The 27,728-nt window shown below is 44.9% G+C and overlaps 2 protein-coding genes and 1 long non-coding RNA gene across 9 annotated transcripts in view; 1 reads left to right on the top strand and 2 right to left on the bottom strand.

Annotated features, from left to right (window-relative positions):
• Window positions 1-404: 404 nt before the first annotated feature.
• Window positions 405-1,916, bottom strand: LOC6529100 (odorant receptor 42b). Of its 2 annotated transcripts, none has more exons than XM_039371308.1 (3): window positions 1,121-1,916; window positions 709-959; window positions 405-644 (listed from the first exon to the last, which is right to left on the bottom strand). In XM_039371308.1, exons 1-2 carry the CDS (start codon window positions 1,885-1,887, stop codon window positions 719-721), a joined length of 1,008 nt encoding a protein of 335 aa, XP_039227242.1. In that variant the 5' UTR covers window positions 1,888-1,916; the 3' UTR covers window positions 405-644; window positions 709-718. The 2 variants fall into 2 exon arrangements, with proteins under 2 accessions (XP_039227242.1, XP_002090113.1); XM_002090077.2 differs by having other exon boundaries at window positions 709-1,066; window positions 1,121-1,913.
• A 5,485-nt stretch (window positions 1,917-7,401) lies between these two features.
• Window positions 7,402-27,728, top strand: part of LOC6529097 (zwei Ig domain protein zig-8) — a 55,411-nt gene continuing 35,084 nt past the window's right edge. For 4 of the 6 annotated variants that reach the window (XM_039370365.1, XM_015198700.2, XM_015198701.2 and 1 more), the window contains exon 1: window positions 7,403-8,157. The gene's annotated coding sequence lies outside the window, so the exon portion shown is untranslated. Of the gene's footprint in view, window positions 8,158-27,728 lie in introns of all 6 variants that reach the window. The other 2 variants (XM_039370366.1, XM_002090074.3) reach the window with 1 other exon arrangement.
• Window positions 7,673-20,058, bottom strand: LOC120320532. The gene is made up of 2 exons (XR_005560027.1): window positions 16,167-20,058; window positions 7,673-16,098 (listed from the first exon to the last, which is right to left on the bottom strand). It is a non-coding gene; the product is annotated as an uncharacterized LOC120320532 (long non-coding RNA).

The raw sequence follows: 27,728 nt of genomic DNA, 5'->3' as shown, positions 1-27,728 counted from the left end.
GTCTGTATGCTTAATCTCAACTTTCTAGCTTTTGTAGTTCCTGAGATCACAGCGTTCATACGGACGGACAGACAGACGGACAGACGGACATGGTCATATCGACTCGGCTATTGGTCCTGATCAAGAATATATATACTTTATATGGTCGGAAACCCTTCCTTCTGCCTGTTACATACTTTTCAACGAATCTAGTATACCCTTTTACTCTACGAGTAACGGGTATAATAAGGTCGGAAACGCTTCCTTCTGCCTGTTACATACTTTTCAACGAGTGTAGTATGTCTTTTTACTCTACGAGTAACGGGTATAATAAAATCAAACAGTTTCTCAAAAGTGTGTCCGTGGCAGCTTTAAACGACTTGCGACATTGGGAACTTGCACAGCGTTGGTATCACAATTAACCATTCCCTACTACAACTCTTTATTTAGAGAAAGTGAAAGAATCTCTCTTTCCACAGTGTCAATAAATGTAAGCATATGTTTTGGAAATATATTGTTTGTGGGGGTCACGATTTGGGGAATAACGGTGGTGCGAAGAGGATTCAAAAAAGGATACGAAATGTATCACCTTAGTCCGTCTTAAATTTGTCAGCTATATTCATTTGCTTGGTAATGGTTATCACGGAAAAAGCAAACTTTGCCACCTAAAGAAGGGGTAGAAAATGAAAGAGAATTCAAAGGGAATGTATTACTTTGGCAACCACTTACACTTATGTTGCTACTCATGGATATCTGAAAGATGCCGCCGGCAATGAAAACGATAGGCTGCTGCACGTTTTGAAGAAAATACAGTAATGTTGTCTTGTAGCGACGACTGGCATCCACCCAGTTGGACTGGAAAATGGCATGGGTCAGGGACTCGCAGTCCTCCATGATGAGGTTGCATGTGTAGCAGAAGGGGAACGTCTGCAGTAAAATGGTTATGACAAACATGAAGGATGCGATGCCCGTCCAGATGTCTGAGAAGAAAAATACATTGATCAGCGTCAATCCCAAAACCAGGCCGATCAGCAGAAACTGTGTGAAGATGGTCCCTGAGATTACTGGTTTAATGATAGCGCAGTATCTACGGGAAAAACATAGGTAAGTTGCCCTAGCTGTGGCTACAAGCTCTTCCTACCTTAGAATTAGCTTGTGGTCCATTACGCATTTGACCAGCTCTTCATAGCTCTCGGCCTCGCTCAGGTTCCCGTCGGAACGGAGGCGTCGAATGCGCTCCCTTAGCATGTCCAAGTGAGCGCGAAGGATGAGGGTGTAGATCAACGGATACGTATCCGACAGTTGATCCTGTAGCACGGCGCCTGACATCACCATGTACTCCAAAGTGGAGGCCACCCAGAGCTTGAGTGTGCCGTCATGCCAATCAATAAAGGGATTGTACAGCTGCCAGGGCGGACGCCCACTTAAAACCGAGCTCAGGTAGGTGGAGCCGGCATAGCCGCAGTAGACAAATGTAAAGATGAGAAAGGCATGGTTGCTGCGAGCCACCACTCGGTGGATCTTTTCGCGCTCCTCCATGGCGGTGCAGCGCAGGTCTAGCTGGTCCAATATGTTCTTGGCCTTTATCAGGCGCCAGAGCATGGAGTATGTGATTGCCACTTTTACCGAGGAGCCGTAGGCATTAATGCACACCTGAAGTGAAGTGAGAAATTCTCCCGGGGAGAAGGCCTTGATCTGCGTCATGTAGCTACCAAGGAAGCCAAGCGGCAGATACGTTGTACACCACACGAACGTCATGAGCGTCCAGGTGAGGTACACATACCGGAGCACCCCCTGCTTAGGGGGAAGCCATCCAATGAACTTCATGGCACGGTAGAGGTAGATGCAGCCATCACGGGACCGTTTCTGCTCCGTGAGTGGAGCGGGACGTATCAGCTTAAAGACCATCTCGGCGTCAGTGTGCGCAGTACTCTGGTGCCAGGCTTATATAGGCCGGTGTCTTCCCAACTTGTGACATTTTTATAGATGAAGTTTTCAATGAGTTCGAAAAGTTTTCATTAAGTTTATGGCCCTTGCTGTTGTTAAATTATTAACTTGAGAATTTCTCTGCTGTTGTTTAATTAACCAGTGAAAGCACTTGACTAGAACAAACATTTATACAGTGTGTTACACGAATTCCGATTTGACGAAATTGAATTTTAAACTGCATCAGTTGGGCTGTATTCGTTTTCACATGCTGGATTTCCAGAATGCATAAATTATAGAAAAGTTGGCGAAAATAGCAGACGGGTCCTTAATGGCAATTAAGACGTTCCCCATACGTAGTGTGAGCTGCTTCAACTTCGCCGTGGGCCAGTGTTTTCTTGCAAATGCAGCGCGGCAGGAGAAAAACAGCAGCTCCAGTTTGGCACGAGGGTTTCCAAGAAACTTTTTAAGGCCGTTCTGCGCGTGGGAGGAGTGTAAAGTGGCCGCTAATCGCCTCCTAACTACATTTATTAAATTTTCTTCTGTTTGTCCGTAAGCGTGAGGGCGAGTGTGTGCTGAAAGCTTAGCATAATCATCCTTAAAGAGTAAGCTCGCCCAGATACACAGATGTTATGTTATGTAGCGTCTGTGTGACATCCCCTTGCAGCTTTAATGAAAAATATGTTCGCCGAGTGTTATTAATATTGCTCAGGATGTCTGGCAGTTGACACATGTTTTGTTGTCGCTGTCGCTTTTGTTGAATGTACCTTCAGTGTCTGCCTCAACTTCAGTTTCAGCATCAGCTTCGGTCATAGCTACAGCTACCAACTTCCCTTATCCTGCCACGTGTAAGCTGACATTTTTTCATTACTGCACATTTCAATAGCAGGGACACCCGTAGCCGCATCAGCCGGCTGTGGAGAGCTCTGCCGAGCAGCTGTTGCTACTTCCCGTATCGTGTGTGAGCACTGTGTCCAAGGAACACCGGCAAGAAGGCCATGGATAACCTTTTGTTTGCTCCTGCCAAGCTCGCACACTTGAATACGTTTACTCTCCGGGTCCGTCACTGTAATTTGTGCTTTGGCCCGGCTATTTGGCAAGCTTCCATCTCCTCAGTCCTGTCAAGGTGAACCTGCACATCCCACGCCCGGCAACACCGGCTTATGTGTTGACACATCACAGCATTTGAATAGGTTTTAGCCTGTTTAACTAAAATTTATGTTACTTTTGGCCAAATCAGTTATCCCTTTAATTGCAGCGCTTTGCATTTTCCCAAAGTCGACACAGGAGCAGGTACCGCCGATGCAAGTGCTCGGGTTTGAAGTGGTCGACTAATTGAAGGCGGCGTGTGTCTTTTGGATCGTTTTGTAGCATGCTTTACAGGAGCTCGCTTGATATCCACGCCATCATTTATTATCGCTTGACGTATTTATTTTAATTAACGGAAATTAATGCCATGCTGCGCAGCTGTGCGAATATGTTTGCAGTAGCTTACACACATTTTCGGAGCGAGCTATCGAAGTGAGCTACCACGCCCACTTTACCCACACACACGCAGCCACATGAATGCACACGACACAGCTTTTTGAGAAGGATGTCACCCTCCTCCATGCCAAACTCGCAAAACACACAGCCTGCAGAGCACCGAGTACGAAAACTAAGTGTCAATCTGTTTTTGATTTGTTGAAAATTAGTGGAGCCTTTGCAGAGACCTCAAAATTATTAAACATCCCGGAGGGGTCTAGTGAGAAATCTTGACATCCGAAATTGCCACGATTCAAACAAACAATAATTGATTTAATGTTTCTTGAATAATCTTTTATTAAATTATTTATCGTTATTGCTAAACCTTCTTTTAAACTATTTAGTCAGGCTGCTAAAATAGATAGTGATTCTACGCATGCAAATGTAAGTTAGCTGTCTATAAATCACTTAAGATGTAATTCATCAGCTGGTCTAACAAAATATAGCTACTGCCATTTTACTCTGCTCTTTCAAGCCATAAAAACGCAGTTCGATTAGTAACTTCTTCTCTTGCCAATCCCACAGGCAACAAGAGCAGCACAGAGCCTTGCGCACACATAAACGAACATGTAAAATACATGACGATGGGTGCATACCAGGGTCGTAAATGCCATTACTAATGTGTAAACATTGCGTCAGAGTGAATGGCCAAAATTGTTAACTTACAAGGTCGTGAAAATATATAAAAAATGGGAAACATTCGCGTACAAAAAACAATGGCTGCACAGACAGGCACACGAGCAAACGTACACAGCAGGGCAAATAAACAAGCTAGACATTCTGTTGCAGCAATATACAAACTTTTAATTAATTTCTGTCTGTGTGACCCGTGAGTATACGCCACATACATCTAACTGACTGCTATGATAGTGCTACGAGGGGGTGGCAGTGTTTTGTTTACCCACGTGATTGTGCGAATGTACGTAGGGGGTCCGGCAAACCCGCACACAAATAAGAGCATTTAGCGTCACTTTGGTGGCAAAAATGGCTTGACCCAAATGTAATCAGGTAATTTGTTTCATACAGTAAATATTTACACGGCTCACACGCATATTTGAACTTAATAATTATTCGCGCGGTGATTGTGCCAACACACATAAAGTAGGCAAACAAGGACGAAACCGAACACAAAGCTCTGCAGTGGAAGGGATTGATTTCCCTGGAAAACCGTCTGGGTCCATACTCCTTAAATATTGCACGCTCAGTTAGCCTAGACATTAACTTGGCCGAGACATGAGTCCCGCTTGGTCTGCCTGACAGACAAGTTCGACTACCTGACATGGCAAGTAAAAGTAGTTCAAAAGAGCAACAAACGAAATTGATTTAATAACCCAACCTTACGGGGCTAAATGCATACATGCTGTCCCACGTTCCTATATTTGTATGTGTGTGGGGGTGTAATACCAACTTCCAAACGATTTCATTGATCAACGGCTTCTATGGTTCTGCCGGTTGTGTCAATGAGCTGCAGTTGTTCGGCTTAAATAATTGAAAATTAAGGAAATCAAATTAATTTCAGAAGTCTTATGCCAATCAACCAATGGCCTTATGAGTCATCTTCATATAAGTATCCATCACAGCTAAAGTGCATAATGCTAATAAAAGTTGCTAAGTTTTCCCGAGGCATTTGGTGTGGTGCCTGCCGATCACACTCTTATCTCCTCACTCACCGTACTTCTCTATGGTAATGCTTAGAATACCATAAATACCAGACAGTCTCTAATAGTAGTGTCTCGTTATACTGGTTACTCGTAGAGGCAGAAGGAAGCGCTTCTGACCATATAAAGTATATATATTCTTGATCAGGATCAATAGCCGAGTCGATATGACCATGTCCGTCTGTCTGTCCGTCCGTATGAACGCTGAGATCTCAGAAACTACAAAAGCTAGAAAGTTGAGACTATGCATACAGACTCCAAAGACACAGACATAGACGTAGCGCAAGTTTGTTGATTCATGTTGCCATGCCCACTCTAAGGCCCACAAACCGCCCAAAACTTCCATGCCCACACTTTTGAAAAATGTTTTGATATTTTTTCACTTTTGTATTAGTCTTGTAAATTTCTATCGATTTGCCAAAAAACTTTTTGCCACGCCCACAAACCGCCCAAAGCTGCTACGCCCACACTTTTGAAAAATGTTTTGATATTTTTTCATTTTTGTATTAGTCTTGTAAATTTCTATCGATTCTGCCACGCCCACTCTAACGCCCACAAACCGCCAAAAACTGTCCTTCGCACTTACAGCTGAGTAACGGGTATCAGATAGTCGGGGAACTCGACTATAGCGTTCTCTCTTGTTTTTGTATTAGTCTTGAAAATTTCTATCGATTTGCCAAAAAACTTTTTGCCACGCCCACTCTAACGCCCACATACTGTCAGTGTTGAAGACTCTCCTTCGCCTTCCCACTAGCGGAGTAAAGGGTACCAGATAGTCGGGGAACTCGACTATAGCGTTCTCTCTTATTTTCTATTTATTTACAGTGCTAGAAATGTGTTGGATAAGGCGTGATGGCGATTTTGACCCGATAAGGGGTATATTATTACTATTATTCTATTTATTTTTATCTTATCGCTTAAAAGACAGATTACGGCCAATGATTTTTCAAGTAACTCTACATGCAAAACTGTTGGTAATTGGATATGAATATTTACAATATGTTATTACTTGACAGCTTAGTACAGGGTATCATCTAGTCGCGGCTCTCGACTCTCGAGAACAGTAGGTTTGCGGGAAGAGTTGCCGACCAAGGTTGAGCGATGTAAAATTGTTACTTTAAGTTACTTTAGTGAGCGGTGTCAATAATTCAATTTCGGTACATTTGAATCCCATAATGTACATATGTACATATATGGCAGCGCAGTCATCTGCAGGTTGAATCTACTCCCTAATTAAGGGTAATATATCTTGAACGGCCGCCTATCGGTTCCCAATACTTTTTCAATCTCCACAGCTTCCTTCGTGTGGCCAGGACGCGCGTCCGGCCAACCAGCGCTCTTCCGACATTCTGGCCTCCCGCCCACCGCGCTCCGAATGGCTCATGCAAAAGCAATTTCTTGAACTTTTACCCGACCGTTGATGCAGACACACACCACACCGGCAACCTCTTGCAGATTAATACGGCGACCCCACTCAAAAGCGTTGTCTCGTAGATGCCACAGCACTTGAAAACCAGTACGAATGCGATTATGCCCCTGTAACAGTGAGTGTGCGTGAGCTGGCGCTCTCGCCCGCACACAGTCACTCCAGCGTGGAAATGGCGCGCAGTAAGTAAGAAATCATTAAGGTTGGTCGGCACACTAATGGAATACGACAAGCGGCATGTGGGAACACACTCTTCCACTTGTCCTGCATCCTGGTGGCCACCTATAGCTGTCATTGTAGTTGTCAGTTGGCCGGGGGATTTACTCCACGTTCGGTTTTGGTCACCGCAAAAGTTTAGTTGCAAGTTGCGGCTCCGCTTGCGGCAGTCATCCGTCCGTGGGGCGTGCGTGCCGTATGACTGCCAGTTGCATTAGGATATCAATTTGCGGGACACTGATTCGCCAGTTGTACTTGCGAAGTGTGGGTGCCATAAGAGGTTCGGCTGTTGAGGTCCTTTAGCAGCCAAACGCTCCGGCACGTGACTTTGGCAATGTGAGTTCCGTTCTCAAATGTGACACAATTTGGTCATCTTGGGACCAAGGAATTCGGAGTCTCCGCTAAGACTCCTAAGAGACAGCGAGAGCGTGGAATGGACTCTCTTAGGCTGCCAGCGCCCTGGAAGCCATGGAAGTCAGGTGTAGCGGTTGGGCTCATTGGGCCATGTCGGGGATCGAAAGCTAGGCGCTGTCAAGTGTCGCTGACCTAAAAGCTTGACAGAGCTTCCGCTCAGCTTTTGTTTAGCTTTCGCTCAGCTGGGCCAGGCGCAGGCGCTGGCGCTCCCTTCCATTGGCAAGTGGTTTCCGAATGCTAACTGAGTCCTGGTCGTCCGGTCAGTTCCCTTCGTTTGCTCGTCGAAAGCTGTGCACGCTGCGGAAGCAACAGCATCGCTCGTTGCCCATTAGCAACAACAACACATCAACCATTGACATACCATTCAACACAGCAACAACAAGGCCGCACCGAGTGCGAGACTGAGGCTGAGATTGGATTTGAAGTTGGGGGTTCCGGCGGCAAAAGTGCGTTTGAAATTACCAAAGTTGCCCCAATTAAATCGTGCAGCGCGACTACCAAGTTCAAGTTGGATGTTTCGCTGTGGGAGCGACGTGTTATTCTTGTGAACGCCTTAATGCTCGCGAAAACTGGTGCGCGGCGGGCGTAATATTCGCCAGTGACTCCGCGTTAAGGCAACTGTTCCTGCAAGCAACTGCGAGTGCGAAGGCAGCTTGCTGTCATCGGTGGCAAAAAGTAATAGCAGAAACGTTAGCCAAAACCGAAACGCCAGAGCCGCCAGAGGTATTGAGAATCCGGGAATTCGAGAACAGGCATCAGTAGTGACAACTGTAAAAAGTGCGGCTGAATTGTCGTTTTGCCACCACTTTGACCCAAATCGCATTGCATTCGAGTTGTACCGGAGTGCGCGTTCTGCGGACGCATGCCTGATGGCTTAATACGAGCCGTGCATGATCGAAACTCGCGAGTCCCCGACAAGAATACAAGATCCACCAGGTACTGAAATCCGCTTTAGTATCCGTTCCGCGCTCAGCCGCACTTGGAAAGTGATTTACAGTTGGCCGTTTCTCACTAGTGAGTATGACATGTGGTTAACGTAATGCTTGTGACTTTCTGCCTTCCACTGCTTCCTCTTAACTCCCTTTTGCCCCTTATATCCGTGGGACTTGAAAGTATGGGCTTTGGTTTATAGCCTGCGACAAGAACAAACTTGGATGCTGTCAAACATATACCACGAACGTGGTTTGAAAACATATCACCTCTGACTTATTAAGGAAGGTAAATGCCTAACTGCGTTGGTTATCAACCAAGAAAAGTTCAAATGAAGTTAAGTTTCGGAAGAGCAAATTTGTAAAGTGGTCACTCCTAGAAATGACTAATGACTATACATATTTAAAAGGATGTATATTTCACTGGCATATATTAGAGACTTCAAATGACTATTTCAAATGACTATTTCAAATGACTATAAAAGTAGTTTACTTCCAGTTTAATAATCTGCGAGTTCACTAAGAAATGGATACTTAAAAATTATTGGCCCAAACAAAACTATTTTAATTTCTGTTTTGTGTTAAACGGTTAAACAGCTCGTACACTTTAGGTTTTATAATGGTCGTTTGATTCGTTTTTGGGGAAAGACGGAAGCAGCACACAATTTTAGGTAGATTTCTTACGCGGTTGTGTGTTCCATGAGAAGAAAACAAAGGTCGAAGAGAAATTGATAAATGGGTAGATTAAAATAACTTATACACAAAGGCCTTCACAACTATATTTGATACCGCTTTAAGGTCGATAGGATTACGATACATCTGGACTGAATTTTTGACGAAGTAGCTCATGCAAATGGGAGACCAGGAATCGTACGGCTTTCTTGTTAAGCAACAAAATGAAAGCGCAAGCTAAATATTTGCTAACGAAGCCCTTGGAGACGAGCGCTAATGGCGAATCTTATTTTTTCATATATGTCGGAGCCCCCAGCGATAAGGCGCGTGGGCTTGTTTTCGTGGGGGTGAACGTGCGATTAAGTCGTTGGGGGACGTTGGGGGAGCGGCCACGCAGAAAGCAATTAAATGTATTTCCGCTTCGATGTCAAAATTAATGCGCGTTTCATATTTAAAAGCGTGAGTGCACGTCGCAAGCAGTAAAAGGTCACCAGGGCGGCAGGATGTGTGCTCGCGGAAGTTCTATATCAATTCTGGACTGTCACCGGACAAGTGGGTCGATTGGAGCAGGAGCATTTTATCACCTCGGGGACTCACATGCATGTCAGTAGACGGGTAGCTGTGTGCAAGTGGGACACGCCCCGTGCCTATCGCCCTGCCTTACCGTTGAAGCCGGAACCAACGGGGCGTCCCAGTTTTATGACTTGTAGTTCGACACCTTGTGTGCTTGCTAATGAGCGTGGCAGACTTGCGTAATATGTGTTTATCATCCGGCCACAGGCCGCCCGACTTTTTTTTGTCATGGAACCGCAAATATGTATTTCAATTGGAAGTCTACTAAAAAATAATTTGATTTGATTTTGTGCACACAGCATATAAAAAATTCTGCCAGTGTGTGTCCTACATATTTCGACAGCTTTTTGCTGAGCTCCGAGCTCGGTTCTTCCATAGTAATCTATGCAAAATAGCCACAACTATAAGAGCAAAGTCAAATAAAAAACAACCAATATTTTAATAACGGATTACAAGCAGGCCAAGGAAGCCGAAGCTGATGTTGCTGCCACAGCAAAAACAGAAACGAGAACAAGCGTTATAGGGAATGTAAGTTCCCATTTAGTTATGAGGCCCTCTTCTTGGCCAAATGCCTGAACGAGTCACTGGATCAGTGCGTAGACTGGCTGGCAGCCTGCTGATGCTTCCCCAACGTTTTTGCTTCATTTCACTTCATTGTGTCTCCAGCGAGTCTTTGTTTTTATCCTGGTTTTCAAATGTTGTCATTCCCAGGACCCCGTCAATTGCACGATGATGTCATCTTAGTACACGTCCGCCGGGGTTTTCCACACGATATTCTTTCGGAGGGTTGCCAAATGCCAAGGTATCTGCATGAACACGAGTTTTAAATGTGCTCAATTGTAAAAATGCAATAGCCACGAAAGCAAACAAAAGGTTAAATACTGCCAGCCGTTCGATTACCATTCAGAAGCACGGGAATGTAGCTAAACAATAAGGTCGCTGCCAACTTTTAATTTATTTTTGTGAATTATGCATGGTTCGAACTGGCCGGCTTGTGGTTCTCCCAGAGTGTTCAACCCGCATTGTGCAACCCTTCGCTGATATATATATAGGCTCGAATCTTTTAGTGCTTTCCGTTTGATTGCAACTTGCAATCCGAGTCCGATGGCAAAGTCCATTGGGCTCCAAATGCATAAACATGACAAAGGGGAGAAAAAGAACCAGGCTTTGGGGAAATGAAGTAAATAAAATAGTTGCATAAGTTTTAAAAAGCCGCTAAGGGTTTAGGTCTGAAAATACTCCTGCCTCGAGCTTTACAAATTAAGACCTTAATGAGGACTTTGTATAATCATGCCAAATACGTTTGGCGGGGCAACGCGAATTGATGACAGGAAAATTATACGAGCAGTTTGGCTGGCAACCAATCCTGATTGATAGCCGGATCCCCACCTTCTCAGATGTGCTGTCCAGGTATAAGTCGGGAGTTGCTCAGCTGAGATCTGAATTATTCAGGAAATTGGCTAATTATCGAAAAAGCTTCGGATTCATGTCCTTTCCTGGGATTTCTGCTTCTGTGTCATGTGGTCCGTTCAAAATACAAACATTCTATTAGCACTGAATGAATTATTAATAACTGTGTCAGTCGCCTGCTAATGAGATATTGTGTGGGCTACCGTTTTCATGGTGTGTGTGTGTGTAACTTACCCACAACACAACTGGACACTTAAATTTTTGGCAGTGTTTGCTTAGGTCTAAGCAGAAAATCATTAGTTGAAATGCGCAAATATCTCTAAGGTTTTTATTAGCTGAGCGGCAAGTAATTGCCCTCAATTAGGCCTTAATAGAACGACCATAGAGAGACGCTAGATACACTGTGCAAAAAGAGCTAATCCGCACCATGCTAGGATACAGGCTTTGCGTATCCCTGGGGGACGAAGCTGAGCGTGAATACGTTTCGTTTGCTCGTTAAGTAAGAAATACTCTGTGTGCTTGGCATGTGGAAAAGAGCAGGGAGCACTTCTTTCTGTTTCTTTTCGCATTTACTTAGTGCTTTTATTGAAGCAATTCTGTCAAGGCAGAAAACAACAGTTTGACACTGAAAAGTGGTTACTCTTCCTTGAGATTCGGTTTGATGCAAGCTCCGCATATGTTCACACCCGTTACTCGTAGAGTAAAAGGGTATACTAAATTCGTTAAAAAGTATATAACTGGCAGAAGGAAGCGAATCCGACCTTATAGGGTATATATTCTTGATCCGTCTGTTTCTCAGGAATATTTTTCGGACAGATCTTGTGGGCGTGACAGCGTTCTTATACAAACTTGCACAGCGTTGGCGTCCCTAGAATCTTTAAGCTAATTTTAAGAACCTTGACTATCTTATTCCCGTTTTAAAATAATTATGCTTTTAGGTGACATTGTACATTATTCACATGTATGTATATGTACATACATTAAACACATATAGCACGCCAAGCCATTATGCCTTTCAAGCCAAACCTTTTGAAATATTAATCAGCTTTTGGGCATACCTATAAGTATGGGTATGTAAAATTAATTCCAATTTGAAAACGACAAAATGTAAAATGTGGGCGTGGCATTATTTTTCTGTTTGTTGGCGATAGAATGAGCGTGGCAAAGATTGACAGCACGGAGCGCTGTAACGAGTTTATAAATGTAAAACACAATCCAAGTGCGCGCACTATAATCACCATCGTTCTTGAAGTCCTTTGCCATTTCCTTCGCGCTGTAACTCGTTAGAGGGTTCAAGGTCCTCCTGCCGTGCTAAGATCAAGTTGTGTCTCCTCGGCATACAAATGCATGCAAATGCCAGCCATAATAAAAACAATACCCGGGCGAAGTGAGCACACGACATCAAGATTTAAAAATGTGTCCCAGCGTCTAAACAAAGGGCTCTTGGAAGAGGCGCAAGTGAAATGTGTCCCTGGTTGGGAGTGTGTAACTAGGAGAAGGACAAAGCACTTGTGTTGGCTCTGCGCACTTGGGCTACAGTGAGGGGCTGTTGCCGAGCCGGCAAGTCGCGTTCATTTAACAATTTGGCAGCGAAAGTCCTCTTAAGTAAAGTTACGAAAATAAACTGTTTCTGAGTCTCACTGACTGCAGAACGTCCTTCCCCGAGAAATACGTCATCGGAGGGCCAAAGGAGCAAAAAAGAAGTTAAAGCGAGAGGAGCCATTCGGTGTTATGTGATAAGCCACCGATGCTCCGATACGGGTGCGTTCGAAAGTTCCGTTGCGCCCCATCAAATGTGGCCATCATGTCGTTTTCCATGCTGCAGAATGTAATGCGAGCTTATTACCATAAAAGCATTGCCTTTCACGCTCATATATATTTTTGCCAGTGGTAAGTGAGCTTGCTCCAAAGAGAATGTGGCCCCTTTGCCAATGGAAAATACAGATGTGAGATAGATGTGTTCAATTTTAGTAATAGCTCTTTGGGGCCTTCGGTCGGGGCCGAAAGACATTGCTCTGCCCAAAAGTTTTAAATGCTGCCCGTTAGATCTTAGAAAGTAGTGTGATGGCCAGCCCACCCACAAATTATATCGCCAGGATCCGACGCAGAAGTCCCTTGGCTGGCACTCCACAGACTTGAGAAATATGGCATCTGGCTTGCCGCAGGGGAGTGTGCCTTTAAGCCAGCGTCGCAAAAAGAAATTCTAAGTCAATACATGCTGAGTACCCTGAGGAGCTGGCGGGATGAATGAAACACTGAAATGTGGATGTCTGTGTGGCTGCGTGGGGATCCATCAGTATCATCGCATGCAAGCCCCGTTTGCAGCTCCCGGCACACAAGAAATATTTCATACAACATTAAGCAACTTTTCAGCAACAGAGGTTCGTAACTACGGCATGAGCCGGCCAAAAGATGTTATGGGGCGATTGATAGGAATACCGAGGCTTCTGGCGTGAATATGCTGCCATATAAAACTTGGACAGATCCACAGCTACTGCGTTGTTGCGTCCGGCTGCTCAAACAAAGGCCTTCCGTCCTGACCGCAAAATTAAATTTGTGTGCTACGCAATCTTAAGTATGTGCGTTTGTTGATACCAGGTTTCCCTTTATTTACAGCTCGTATCGCTGCAATAGTTTTTTATCTGCCTCGTTTGTCCGGACAGTCGGCCAATATGAACTGACTGCGGACATTCGCTTGCCGCTTGCTTATGCCGTTATCCTTTTATGCTGCGCCTTATCAAAACGTGCGATGGGACATTCAGCGTCTGGCTTTATGAACTGGAACAGAGTTGGGATATGGGTCCGAAAAGAATACCGATTGCACTCCCCCATCCAACCGCACCTACCATCCCCCGCCTGCACCGCAATTATGTTTTGTGGCTTGCGGCGTGCGGACCGGAAATTAATTTCGTGCTTTATTGCAACTAATTCGATTATGAGTCCGCTTGGCTTCCAGCCCCAACACCTAAATACTAGACCCCCGAAAGCTGCAACCTCCCGCTGCGCTTAACATTTCCACAAACAAGGCCCGCGTGCTGGCAGTGTTGATTTGCATGAATGTTTATGCATAATTTATGGCGCTGCAATTGCTGGTTGTGTTCGCAAACATGCGTCGAGCCACCAGAGACTATTTGTTTTTAAATAATGCGCACTAATTTAATTTATTGCTTTATTATTCTTTTCGCTTCAAAAGCCTGGTGAGCTCCTGGTGAGCACACTTGTGCGAGCTGACATACAAAATGCCGATTGAAATTGAAATCAATTAGAGCAAAAATGACATCACTTGTTTTATTAGTGGTCTTTGAGGATACACATAGAGTTCGCCATCGGTATCTCCGATTAGGTAAAGCAAAAGCAGAGAACAAGTATATATATTGGGTGTAGAATCGCATTCAAAACGCCACAGCATCACCATCGCACCATGTCGCATCAACATCCACATCAACACATACATAGCTGGGTATACACACTCCGGGTATTTTCCTGCGTCCTTTATTATTTTTATCGATTTTTAGCTGATGGCTTTATCAACAAGCGGCGCTTGTCTTTTCAGTCCGTCTTTGGTCACTTGTTGGGCAAACACACAAAAGACCGCTCGCCCCCTTTCGGGGCGCCCCTGTTGAGTGATGTGAAGTGCCTGCAGGCCGCGTTTTCAGGGCCTGCGCATATAATAGCCAGGCTTTGGGGCGTTATGGCATTCGCACGCTTCATTTGACATAAAGACCAAAAATAACCGCTTCCATCCCCTGGTCATGGATCTGATGACGCCGGTTCTTGTTGGTAGCTGGGTTCAGGATTGGACGTTAATTGAGTAAACGCCCCTTATTTGGCTTGCATATTTTAAGCCCGATAACAGCAACAGCACATAATTAAAGAAAAAGCGGAAATGGTGGGACTTGGAACATAACTTAGCTTACACAAAGCTGGATTTTCCTTGCCAAAAGCACTGTTGCCTCCCCGATCTTCTTGTTTCACACTGCTTCCCCCAATCCAACCCATTCCAATAACCAAAACGCTGGGCTCCCCAGGAGCGGTTCGCAAGAAGCGATGGAGATTGATAGGTAAACAGGAAGGCCAGCGCAATTAACATGAGTGGGGAAAAATGACATCGCGATGGCACTTCCTATTGATTTTTAATTAGCATAAACAGACAATAATTGCGGCAATGTGCAGAAATCATCGTCAATATGCAACGACATAATTATGTTGGGCTATCGGTTTCGCCGGGCCTTTCCTGTTGACACGGAGCGACACACACACTGCTTATGAAACGTGAAAAATGTATTAAATTTGCTGTCAGTTGCTCATTTCAAATTGCTTTACGTGCCGAGGGAAGCAATTGCTCTCAGCAAATTAAATTGACTGCTCGACGAGCTGACTGTATGTTGAGTGGAGGGCTGTGAAGTGTCAGGCTTTTTCGGATTACTATCGGATGAAGATACTGTGAATTTAATTAATATTTGAAATATTCTTTGCCGCATTTACTAATTGCAATGACACTGCGTTTTCGCCGTCCACTCGCATCTCGGTGTTATGATCCTTGACCTGCTCAAAGGATAGCTCTTCAGGTAAGTGATTTATCAATTTTCCTTGTAAGCGGCTGTCGAGGATTGTGGCCGAAAGATATTCGAAAATTGAAAAAAACAAGCTTCTCGGAGACAAACGTCAATAAAGCTGCATAAAATGAAACGAAATACGGTAATCTGTTTCACAAAAAAGCCCAGAAAAAGTACAAGATTTTACATATTTTCTTGCCCTCCCCTTGTTCTCCTTGCCGTCCTTATTCTGCGGTATCTATGTGTGAAATTTATCTCGCCCAAGCGGGACGAAGTCCAAAAGAGCGAGAGCTAACGAGGTTCTAGGGCAGCTTGTGCGAAGGAAAATCCAAAGATTAAATTAAATTGTACACGTCCCCATTTAAAACTAAACAGTCTGAGCCTGCGACAGCAGTTCCAGACCGGCAGCAGCTGGGTCTAGGTCTCGTTCGTCATAAGGATGTGTGCAAATCCCCACAGCTTGGCCAAGAAGGCTGGACGGGCCAGCCGGCTGTGGCGCAATAAATCACAACATTTTCAGATGCTTACACAAATGCCTTTTTGATCCTTAATTTTCTGATCAAATACGTGACATTAAGTTTGGGAGGCGGGGCTTAGGGGACGTCAAGTAACAAATCGCAAGATGCTGAAAATTGAATGCGAGTGGCCGGGAATCCTTCCGGCTGAGCCATTGATATTTCTCAGCATCCCGAAATCAAATCAAGCGATTGAGTTGTCTTCTGTGTGTGTTCTGCTGCAAAACAAAACGGTGGAATTTCCAATCCCAGAAGATTGTTGGACTCAATAAGTATCTTTGTGTTTCGCATTGGATTGCACTAGAAAACTTTGCAACATCAACAACAGCAGAAACGAAAGCAACGGCGGCGTGGGTTGTTAAACTTACTTTTATGACTGTCTGAATGCGATAGTCGCCTTGCCATTGCCCATGCCTGATCTCTGCCTCTTCCGCAATGTGTGTGAGTGTGTGCTTTATTCGCTTGCTTACTTTTCAATTTATTACGCTACATTAAAAACTGCTATACAGATACAAATGCGCGAAAGCCAGATACGTGGATGGTTTTCACAGCCATATGTGCTCGTGTAGCACACACGGGAGGAATGTATTAAAGGGGAAATCGCATTGTATTGCCATTTGACAAAATGTCAATTGCAGTGACAATGTATTAAAAGCTACATTTGTTCTCAAGCACGGGCACAATGGAGCGATTTGCCAGCTGCCGAACAGAGGTTCAATCAAGGACATCCAATGCTTCTCAATTGCAATATGCGATATGATGTTTTGCAGCTGAAATTAAATTGCTGACGAAGGGGGTTGCAGGAATCTTGGTTTAAACACACGTAAAATACACCACCAGGCTTCTATATTCATTTGCCTTGCACTATGTTAAGGGGTGACGTGCAATATTAATGCACACTGGCCTTGTCCTGAACTGTTATCTTGTTACATTTATATTATTTTATTTTATTAAAGATGATAGCACAGTTTACAAAAACACCGAACAAACATAACACGTTAGTAGTACAAGCTACGAGGCCATCGACCTTATAAACAATCTTTATATATCTTATAATATTTTTAAGTTAAGCTGCAAAAACATTACATTGTACACGTATTTGTGGGACTTGTCGCATCAAGTTCACAATTATTGAGCTTGTCGAGCATTCGCAGAAATTGTTAAGAACACTGATGGCGCACGAAGAAAACTGGGAGGGAAAGTACCGAAAGTCCTGGTCTTCAGCTTGCTACGCAGCTTGCCACAAACATTTTATAATGGTGCAAACTTTGCAAAGGCACAACTTTTGTCATGTAAAGCCCACATCTGCCACAGCCAGAAAGCCAAGACACCCCTTTTCGCGCGTCCCTCCAGCGCTTGTGCAGACGAATATGCAAATACTCACAAAATTATAATTATTATAAAATTTTTTAAATGTAAATGCCCACCGCCAAATACTGTTGACGGAAGGGCTCTCTACATGGTTCCTTAGAGCAAAATGCCAGGCGACGAGGTAAGCCCACCAAACCGAACCCGAGCCGGAACTCGGGCCCAAAACCTTACCTCTCAATTGACATTTAGGGACGGAAACCTTTCGGAAACTGTCAAATTTTCACTTTGACTTGCAGACACGACCGCTAGACAGTTGACGACGCAGTATTTCCATTCAGCATGACGGGTTTTATGGCCAGAAGACAATGCGCAAAAGGGAAACGCCTCATTTGGAAAAAGCGATTAAATAAAATTCCGATTTGCAGCCAATTTGACTTAATTAGCTGGCTGCCGGGAGTTGTCAAACGGCGATTAATAAGTTTGCTCTTAATTACGTGACCAAAAGCCATCGATTTCACTCCAGGCAAAAACCAATCAACGTAAAAGTTGTCACAAAGACGGCCCATGACGGCCACGTTAAAAATGCCCCACCATTGCCAATTCCGGATAGCAACTCTACGCCGACTGCCCTCTGGCGAGAGTTTTGAATGAATTGTGTTTAGCGACTGCCGATTGAGGGATGACAGTTACCATAAGTGATTACCCCGCCTTCTGTTCCAGCGCCGTAGCATCGCAATAATTTGTCTATTCAAACTTTTTCGCAGTATCGTCGACTCGCGTTCGCGTTTGCCTTTTTCTTTGCACGTCATTTATTTTGTTAATGTTGGTAAATAAACAACCGCGTTGTGGGTGGAAGAAGAGTAGGAGTTCTTACTTGGAAGCATTTAAGCGGCGACAAGTCAAAAGCTTCGTCAGAAGCAACGTCATCAATTTCAATTTCCACTCTACTCCACTCCACAACCCTCGTCCAACTCATTCGAGGTGGGACCTCGAAATATGGCAACAATTTATAAGTGATTCATCATTGTTTATTGGCTCCATCGATGCGCAAACTGCCGTGGACCAGAATTATGGCTGACAATTTTGGCAGGCCAATACCAAAACCAAAAAATCTTCTGCTGCCAGCTTGGAGTTGTGTCCTTATTATTGAGCCGTAAATTCAACGTCAAATCTTCATCGCCCATGGGGAAAAATACCCTCCTTTCCAAATTGTTTAAAAACAGACTCAGCAGGTAGTCAGCAAAGTGCGCCATTGCCAAGGACCAAGGCGAGCTGGTCGCCATGGCTGAAGGTTGAACTAGACAAACTGGCACCTCGAAACCCGAAACGTATATGGTTCTTATCCATTTCGTTGCATTTCTTGAGTACTTCAAAGTTGTGGTCGCCAAATGCAAATCAAAGTTTAAATGAACCAAAAACATACCCGAATATTCATACTTTTGCTTATCAAGTGTGTCTGCTAAATAAATAACCTGCACTATATTAGGTGCAAATTGTTTGGCGCAGTTTTCAGGATGTCTTCCACCCGCTCCCTGGGTTCTTATGTACCTTATACACGCCATGTCCATGCATGCCGACGAGCCCAGGGAGCGACAACTGTTTTTGGCAGAGCGTTTTCCTATTAAAATTTTCATTAAATTGAAAGCAATTAGTGTGGGCGGGAGGGTGCACAAGACCCCAGGCTGCCGAGCTCCTAAGCTGTTGCAGCGATGCTGCTTTTTGAGTTTTGATTATTGTCAAAACACTGGGCAGCAGCTGCAATTTGCCACCCACAATCGAGGCCACGTCGGCTGGGTGTGATGGGTGGTATGGGGGCTTCTCTGGCCAGGCTTTCCACTTTCATAAGGCGCCAACTGCGTTGATGACACCACAAAGTCCCATGACATCAAGATACGAGACTCCAACCCCCCGGCGAAGATATTGCGAATTGGATAGGCCCTCAAAATTAATTTGCTGCCCGCCTGCAGCGATAAATAAATCCTTACCTGGACTTTTCGCCTTGGATGCTCCAGCTGCTAAAGGCTCCGCCATTTCCGGCTTTATTGCGTGCGCCATTTTGTCAATTGCTTTGAGCACTTCCGGCGAAGAGACTTGTGGGCTAGAAATTGATAACGCCCAGCGCTGCACAATAACTTTTGATGGCCGAAGTGTTGTGAGCACAGCACTAAACACCACGCATTAAAAAAAAAAACGAAAAATCTGAACGCCATTAGTCAACGACAAAAAAATTGATATTGGACTTTTGACAGCTGCGCTGCTTATTAAGCGGTTTGTGGCCCTACCATCACAAAATCTGACATGGGGTAGCACCGGCGCTCCACGTTCGGTTGCAAGTATTGGTGCCAGGGTATGAGGGAAACTGGATAGGGCAGCGAACAATTTGATGCGATTTTTCAGAGCTCGGATAGCCCTACAAAACCGAACAATAAAGAATTATTCATGTATCTCGTTTTCAATGAAATTTTTGTGCCACCGCGCAGAGTACCCTGTGGTCATAAAAAATGTAAACGAAATCAAGTTTAATGCAGTCATATCCGGGTTTCTGATTCAGTGTGTGTCTTCCTAGCGGCTCTCACATAAATCAGATTTTAATTCTTAATTCTAGCAAAGGCCCTTCCAAATAGGTAAACAGTCATCATGACCGTCGCTCTCGATTCTGACTTGGCCAGCTCTGAGCCTGACTTTCGGACTTGTGTTATTTGTATGCACGAATTAGACAGGTGAAATATTGAGAAGGTTATCCAGTGGGCGGGAACGTGGGGGCGCCTGAATCTTCGTAAAAATATCGATAGGCCGAAATTAAATTCCAGTCCTGCTCCATTATTCTATGTGCCACATGCAAAGTCCACAATTTTCAATAAAAATAGCCACAGGCTCAAGCAAAAAAGCTCCAACGCGGTCTCACTCCCCAGAGTTCCTGTTCTTGTTCCAGTTCCTGAATAACGAACTTTCAGAACGTCTTTTTTGTGATGTGAAATTTTCTGGCTATGCGTTTGAATTGAGCTGAAAATTATTTCTATGCCATTGATTACGCCCGCATGTGTGGGGTTCGATTGAATCGGAGCATGGCGAGCCGCAGGTATTTTGCTCTCCACGCGTTCGAGTCTTAAAGACACCTCTTAAAGGTGCAGATGGAATTTTTGGTTATTGGCTCACTTTGCAGCACCGATGCAGAGCTACGGGACCGCCGGGAGTATGCCATCCTTCTATCCTTCCGTTGGCAATGCCATGCATTCCTTTGATCAATTTGTGGACTGGGAGAGAGCGGAGCTCCGACCGACGTCAATAATGTGCGTGTGCCAGGATTCCGGGCCGAAGGGCCGTATTTCTGCGGCGAGGGGTTGCTACCCATTTCGTATCGTATTTGGACCGGCTTTAGGGGCATGTCAACATCAAACATTTCGGCACGCGCACACACCTCAGCATTGTTCTACGAAAGAGACTTGCGGTGCGTTCAATTTCGCCTCGGGACCTTAATTTTTGTGCCACTCGAACTGGAAGCCATTTGCATATTTGACAGGACATTAATTAATAGCAAATCGTACGTTCAACGATTGAGTTAAAACTTTTGTTATGCGGACAGTTTTCTTGGCTGTTACCCACAATTGTCGTCACTATTCCGGGGCCACCGATTTACGTGAGTCCGTGTGCTCAGAGTGGACAGCGACTTTCCCAGCCAGCAAATCACGAGTAAATAACTCTCAGCAGGTGCTGCTGACCGTTCAGTCCTTCCTTTTCTTTGGTACAGCTTGGGTAATCATGGCGGTTGTAGGCCTCGTGACTCGTTGTTAATGGCTTTCCACTGGCCGATGTTGCTTGTTGCAGGTCCACTTAATTTATCAACCATGTATCCTGCGGTTGACAGTGACAAGGCCGAGCCACTAGCAGCTGCGACTTTGGAGTTTCTAATTGAATCTGCCCCCCCGCAAATTGAGCGGCAAACAAGGGTTGCGACCTTATCCCGATTTTCCTACACAAGGCCTTGCTGAGCGGTAACCGCTGCTCCTAAAACGAGGGAAGGAGGATTGTCCCAGACAGTTGCAAAGACGTGCGGCAATGAATTAAAGCGCCGCGGCTTTCGGCGCCACTTCAATAAATAAATGTTTCCCAAGGCAAAAATACCGTGAATATTGTCATATTTGCGGCATTAAACATTTTACGGCACTTGCTAATTGCCGCAGCGTAACGGAAACGCACAGAGGCTGCCATATATGTATGTATGCAGGGAAATATGTAGGGTCCCGTGCATAAATCGATATCGCTAAGATACAAGTTTCTCGGAGCTGGGCAGTGGCTCGTATCAGGCAAACAAAATCAAGCGGCATGCTGACTGCTAAGGTGTAAGTCAAGTTTCGGAGCACATTCCTGCCAGAATGCCCTTATACGGTGCAATGCATATTATGATACTTATACCGCTCATTCACTTGGGGAGTGTACACTTTGTACAATTGTAAATTTCTTGCTCGCCGGAAGTGCGCAGAGCTCCCACTTTTATTTTCTTGAGTTATAAGGCGGCATTGGACGCTTTTCGGGTACAACAACTATTATGCACAAGATTGTGAACTAAACGAAGTGCGGCAACAACAGTCGTTGCGCAACTGCATTGCCGCCGTGGCGCAACAATGGGGGCACAGCGAAAGTTCAAAATGTCGACAAACAAACAAACAAAATTTCATTTGCAGCGCCTCGTAAATTGCGTGCATACATATATGTAAGCACATGCACAGTTCGGCATCGATGTGTGTGAGCGAGTGTGGGTGCTGCAGCGCAAATGTTGGCGCAGTGTTCAAGTGTATGTGTGTCAATGCCGCTGACGTCGAGTGAGCGTGAAACAAATGCAAGCTATAAAATCTCAACAAAGCGCGATGCCAAAGGGCGCCGTCGGATCGTTGAAAGCGATGGCGGGGGGTGGTGGTGGCGTCGGTGCTATTTGCGCAGCATAAGCGGAGCCATTGCTAACACCAACCTGCCCCACCCACACCCACGTTCTGATGTCGTTAAGCTGTGCAAACGATTTCGCAAGGCAAGGCGGAAAATTCTTTCCAAAGCAACAGCATCAGGGCAGTAAAATGGAAGGGTGTGCACGGCGGTGGGAAGGGGCTCAAGGCTCAAGACCTTAAATGAAGTCTACGAATCCGATAAACCGTCTTAAAATAGTTCCATGCTGTGTCTGTGTCTGCGTATTAAAAACGAAATTTTTGCATTAAGTTAGAGTTCTAAAAACGTTTAAAAATAATTGTTTAGGTCATATCCCTAATTCTCCCTTACAACTTGATTTCGCGTTTTTACCACCAACCAGTATATTTTATAAACGATTGCCGAAAATTGGCTTTCGTGGACTTTCCGGGACCTTTGTGCTCTTTTATGTACCAGTTCTTGGTTTCTTTGTCAAAACTGCACTAAACCTACTTATTTTATTTTTTCTTGCCTATTATCTGATCGAGGCGCATTGCAATCCTGTTTAATAGAGATCCCATGCCGTGACGAAAGTTCCTATATGCGTTGCACAACACCAAACGTATACCTCATGGAACTGGCCAGCAGAACTGGCAGTAGTGGAACGTGATTCTGCCCTCCTCTCCTCGTTTGCGGAAGAAACTTTCCGTGGCACGCAGTTGTTGTCCTGTTGCCAGGGACCCGATATCTGAATCACCAAGGAGAAAACATATCCACGAAAGAAGCCGTGTAATCACTTGTCGTGCAGCTGAGCTCCAACCTATCCCCGTCCTTTGGACATCTTTGGGGTTTTGCTTATTTGTAAACACTCGGCTGTTATTGCCATGTTATAGGATGTTTTGGCAGAGTGCGGGCTGGTAGACTAGCTGAAAGGTTTTCGAAAATATTCTGAATCGCAAGATGCCCAATTTATTGGACAGATAAATCCCTCGGCGCTGGCCTGGCATGTTGTCGCTCAAAATGAGAAATTTATATGAAAACTTATTTCCCACCACTCGGTCATTGCGACGAGCCTTGGGAGATCAAAGTAGCGAAGTAAATTAACTTGAAATGTTGGAAGCGATAAAACGCAGCCGATAAGCGGCCCGACATAAGCCTGTTCGTGGCAACTTTCATGGCTCTTATCGCTCCGCTTGCCTTTGGGTCCCCTACCGTGTCCTTTTCAAGCGCCCTTGTGCTTTTGTGGGTCTCCAGAATGGCGTGTTCTAATGCGGGGCTGAATGCAAATGTGGGCCCGAGTCCGGCATGCGTTATCCATCGCAGTGCAATTGAATTATTGCATGCTTGCTCGTCCTGTAATTAGCCGAGCGCACATTAATTGAAGTGCCTACGACTGTCATGGGCAGTCCGACAAAACACTGGCACTCTCGCGGCTTCAGCTGGAGCGTGGCAATTTCCCGCGTTCATTTAAAGCAATCCGCAAACCGTGCGAGCGTGCTCGACAATTGGGCCCAGATTGTTATTTTGTGCACGGGCAGAATGCATTATTTATTTGCTTTGGCAGGGTTCCCAATTTCGCGGCATATAAGAGAAGGGTCATGGACCACAATTGCAACCGGAGGGTTAATCAACTCCACGGATTGCGCAAAGATAGATACGTAACAACACATTACAGCTGACTGCATATCTAATCTTTCGTGTACCTAATAACCAGATGACCAGATTATATGCTTAAAGAAATCAATTTAATATGGTTACATTTTGGTGTATTTTTCGTATTCTGTACTTGGCAGGCAAATAAATGTGTAACGAATTCGATTCATTTTGTTAGGAAGACTCAATCCTTTTAATTTTAGTGTTTGTCGCTGGTAGCAATTTTTCGATCGATTAACCGATTGGCTGAACAATACATTAAAATCGGAGCCTTGCTAGAAAAGATACTTTTTCCTGGCCCATTTTTCCATGGCGGCACGTCTGACCACTCGATGGCTTCGTTATTTTGGGCAGGAAAGAGTACTGTGCATAATGAGCGCAAATATTTGCACATAATCATCCTTTTTCCTTTAGCCGACGTCCTCGTACTTGTGCATAATTTTGGTTTCCTTTTTTGTAGCAGCACATGAAAATATTTAAATATTTATGAAATTATGCTAAAGTTTCAACAAGTCATAAATCTCTGTTGATGTTTGACTTTTTATGCAAAATGTATTTCATTTGCATAAAAATGGCTGACAAAATATTTTCCAAGCCGATATTCATGGGAATGGGGCGTGCGGCGGATGGTGGGGGACTGTCAGCTGAACAAAGATACACGGAATTCAAACAATAAACTCCAGCAAATGCCAACAGCCGTCATCGCACACCTGTCCAGTAGCCCTAGTCGGCCGTCTGTGTTATGGCTATACTCCCTGCTTGGGTGCCCCAAAAACTTTTCCCTGTAATCAATCACGCTTCATTTATTGACACACCCAAAGGACGGGACCAGGTAGCGGCTGCCGGCCAAAAGTTTCGTCTGCCGCAAATCTGGCCCGTAGAGCTCATTTGCAGGCTGAAACGCACCTGGGCTGATTTATGTTGGCCAAAGTGCGGGCATCAACACTCATTCGTCATGGGAGCCACGACTGCGATTGTTAAGTATTGGCCGACCCTATCAACTCAACGCAAAGTAAACGAGGTATTAGGTCTAAACAGCCAAGCAATTATGAGAACGGATCCACCGGTTAACAATTTCCATTATTTTGTATACCCATTACTCGTAGAGTAAAAGGGTATACTAGATTCGTTGTAACAGAAGGCAGAAGGCAGCGTTTCCGACCATATCAAGTATATATATATTCTAGATGAAATTCAAAAGCCGAGTTGATCTGGCCATGTCCGTCTGTCTGTATGAACTTGGAGATCTCAGAAACTATAAGAGCTACACAGAAAGCTTAAGCATACAAATTCAAGATACATAGAGGCAGCGCATGTTTGTTGCCCAAAGTTGCTATGTTGCCCAAAACTGCCACGCCCACACTTTTGAAAAATGTTTTAATTTTTTTTTCACATTTTGTTACTCCTATAAATTTCTCTCGTTTTGCCAAAAATCTTTTTGCCACGCCCACTCTAACACCCACAAACCGCAAAAAACTGTCACTGCGGAAATTTCTCCTTCGCTAGCTAAGTTACGGGTATCAGATAGTCGGGGAACCCGACTATAGCGTTCTCTCTTGTTTTCATTTCGGAAGTAGGCGATTGATTGGCAAAGCATCTAGCAGCAGTGATGTGCAGCAAATTGCAGCAATTGCGGGGATCAGATATGATGTATGACGGAAGGGGCTGAAAGCTCAGCTGCAAAGGCTCCACAGCTCGTGGCTGGCATGTGGCAATCGGTAATCGGCAAGGGGCATCTGGCAAATGGCCAGATCCTGGTCTAGATTCAGAGCCGGAGGCTGGCCGGTCCAAGGTCGGATGAAAGCGAGATTACAAAGCTGCACTTAAACTTGGCATAAATAAAAGTTGCTGTCACGCCGCCAGCTGTCACGCGCCGACAAAGGCGACGACAGAGCAAAGCCGCATTCGGATGTATATATATACATAAATAGATATAAACATAATAAAAGATACTTAGTTTTACGCAATTAATGTCAAGTGGAATGCAGATGCGGCTGCAGGTGCAGGGGTGGGTCTCGGAATCAAAGCAAAGGCTCAGCGGCTAGGACTCAACAATACGACCCCTTTGAGTTATGCTGCATATTCCGCTCATATTAATGAGACGACAATAGTGAGTGGGCATAGCCAGCGATTCGGGGCCGTCAACTGGCAACCGCAGTCGGCTTTTGGTGGGCCGCCGCCTATCGACGCCAATGCGAGTTGTTGCTTTAAGCGGATTACGCAATGTGCGAAACGTGTGCGAATCGGAGGTTGAAGTCTGGCCCAGTGGGCTGGTTGGTCCTGCGTGACGGCTGACAGTTTGACGTGGGCCCGCAGACTGGGGATTCGATTAATTTTTGATGAATCAATGTTGACTACTGCTGAAAATCTGCGAGCTGTCAGCGCGGCTGCACCGCTGCAAAGCCACTCCGGCGTGTGGATAAGTCTTGGGGGTGGTAGGCGGTAGGAGTTTGGATGTCGGGGCCGACTCAGATTACCCTTTTCCGGAGACACGTAATTTCACACACGCACATCACATATCGGTAACAGTGCGTCATTGGGCGGGGAAAAACGGGTCCGTAAAATACAACACAACACGGCCGAAGTCGAAAAAAGCACTACGTGATTCCTCCGGCTGCTCCTTCCGCACCGCCGCATCTCCTGAGATCCGGGGAAGAAATTGGCATATCAACTCATATTTTCCTTCGCATCAAATGGAATCGCTATGTCACCCCGGGAAAGTGGCGAAAAGTATGTTCGATATTTTTCAATCAAATTTCCGTAAATGTCACGTATACGCAGCGTCGTACATACTTATTAATAATGCTCGCAAGCCCCAAAGCACACGCGAAGCGAAAGTAGCTAAAGATGAAGCCCCACCAGGAGGCAACTCGGCCCGGAAAGCATTGTTGGTATGCTGGCGCTCACATGTTCCTCTGGGTATACGCGCATAGTGAGTGCGCAGCATTGTGCTCGCATTAAACTTCATTCTTCAGTCGTTGTCATCGTCTGTTGCCACATTTATGGCCATTAACCAACTTTGCGCCAGGAATTTTTCACAACTCCTGCCTGCCCTGCTGCTTTGCAGCTCGTGCTTAATTTTTGATGAACCCAAAATTACCGATGACAGTGAACTGTGTGAATTGCCAGCAAAGGATACGGGCTTTGCGAGAAGGCAACCGACTGTCAGTCAAAAATACTTGGACATATTTCGAGGGTTGCTTATGCACAAGAGCTAAATATTTAACAGCGTCGAGCAATTTCATTAATAAATATTTCAGTCGGCCGTGAATATTATATTCGAACGTAGTTTTCGTAGGTGGATTGGCAGGGGCGAATAATTCACGCTTTCTTTCACCGCCACTGAGGCACAAAATTAGAGTATATTTTATCAGAATTGCCAAAATATCTGATAAATTAGTCCTACTTAGCTTTATTATGCAAGTCTTGAGAAGCAAGCTACGCATTTTGAATGGCCAGCTCTCCGTCAGTTTTGGGAAAATAAATCGTGGCCATGGTGGGCGATGGTGGGCATCAGATACAGGAGTCAGAAAGTCGACTCATGTTGCCTTCTCCCTTGCCAGCCAGATACCTTACCATTTTTTCAGTGGTGGGCGTGGCTAGCTCGTTTGTTACGTTACTCGCTTATGCGTGTACGGCTCGTAAATAACAACGCCGAAGACACATGCCACTTTATGTCAATTATTTTGACAGCTAACAAGAGCAAATATGCAGCAGGTCGTCATTATTATCACACACACGATAAACTAAGAGAACATCGCCATCGCCATGACGTGGCAGGTGAGTAAAGACGCGCAGGGTATTTTATTTGGTATACACACACAATTTAATAAGATTTCGTTAAGGAGCTTGTTAGTTTAAATTGTGATATGCTTTTCTAATGAAAATAATTTTATTTTGACGGTCTCACCGTCAAATATACAAATATTTGTACCCCACCGAGTCAGAAGTTAATAAAGCCCCTAAGGTCACTTAATTTCGGTATTAATGCATAAGAAAACAAGAGAGAACGCTATAGTCGAGTTCCCCGACTATCTGATACCCGTAAATCAGCTAGTGGGAGGGAGGAG

The sequence above is a fragment of the Drosophila yakuba genome, chromosome 2L (assembly GCF_016746365.2).
Source record: "Drosophila yakuba strain Tai18E2 chromosome 2L, Prin_Dyak_Tai18E2_2.1, whole genome shotgun sequence".
Taxonomy (NCBI): Eukaryota; Metazoa; Arthropoda; class Insecta; order Diptera; family Drosophilidae; genus Drosophila; species Drosophila yakuba.
The sequence above is the reverse complement of the archived record's forward strand: the minus strand, read 5'-3'. Positions and strand labels throughout refer to the sequence as shown.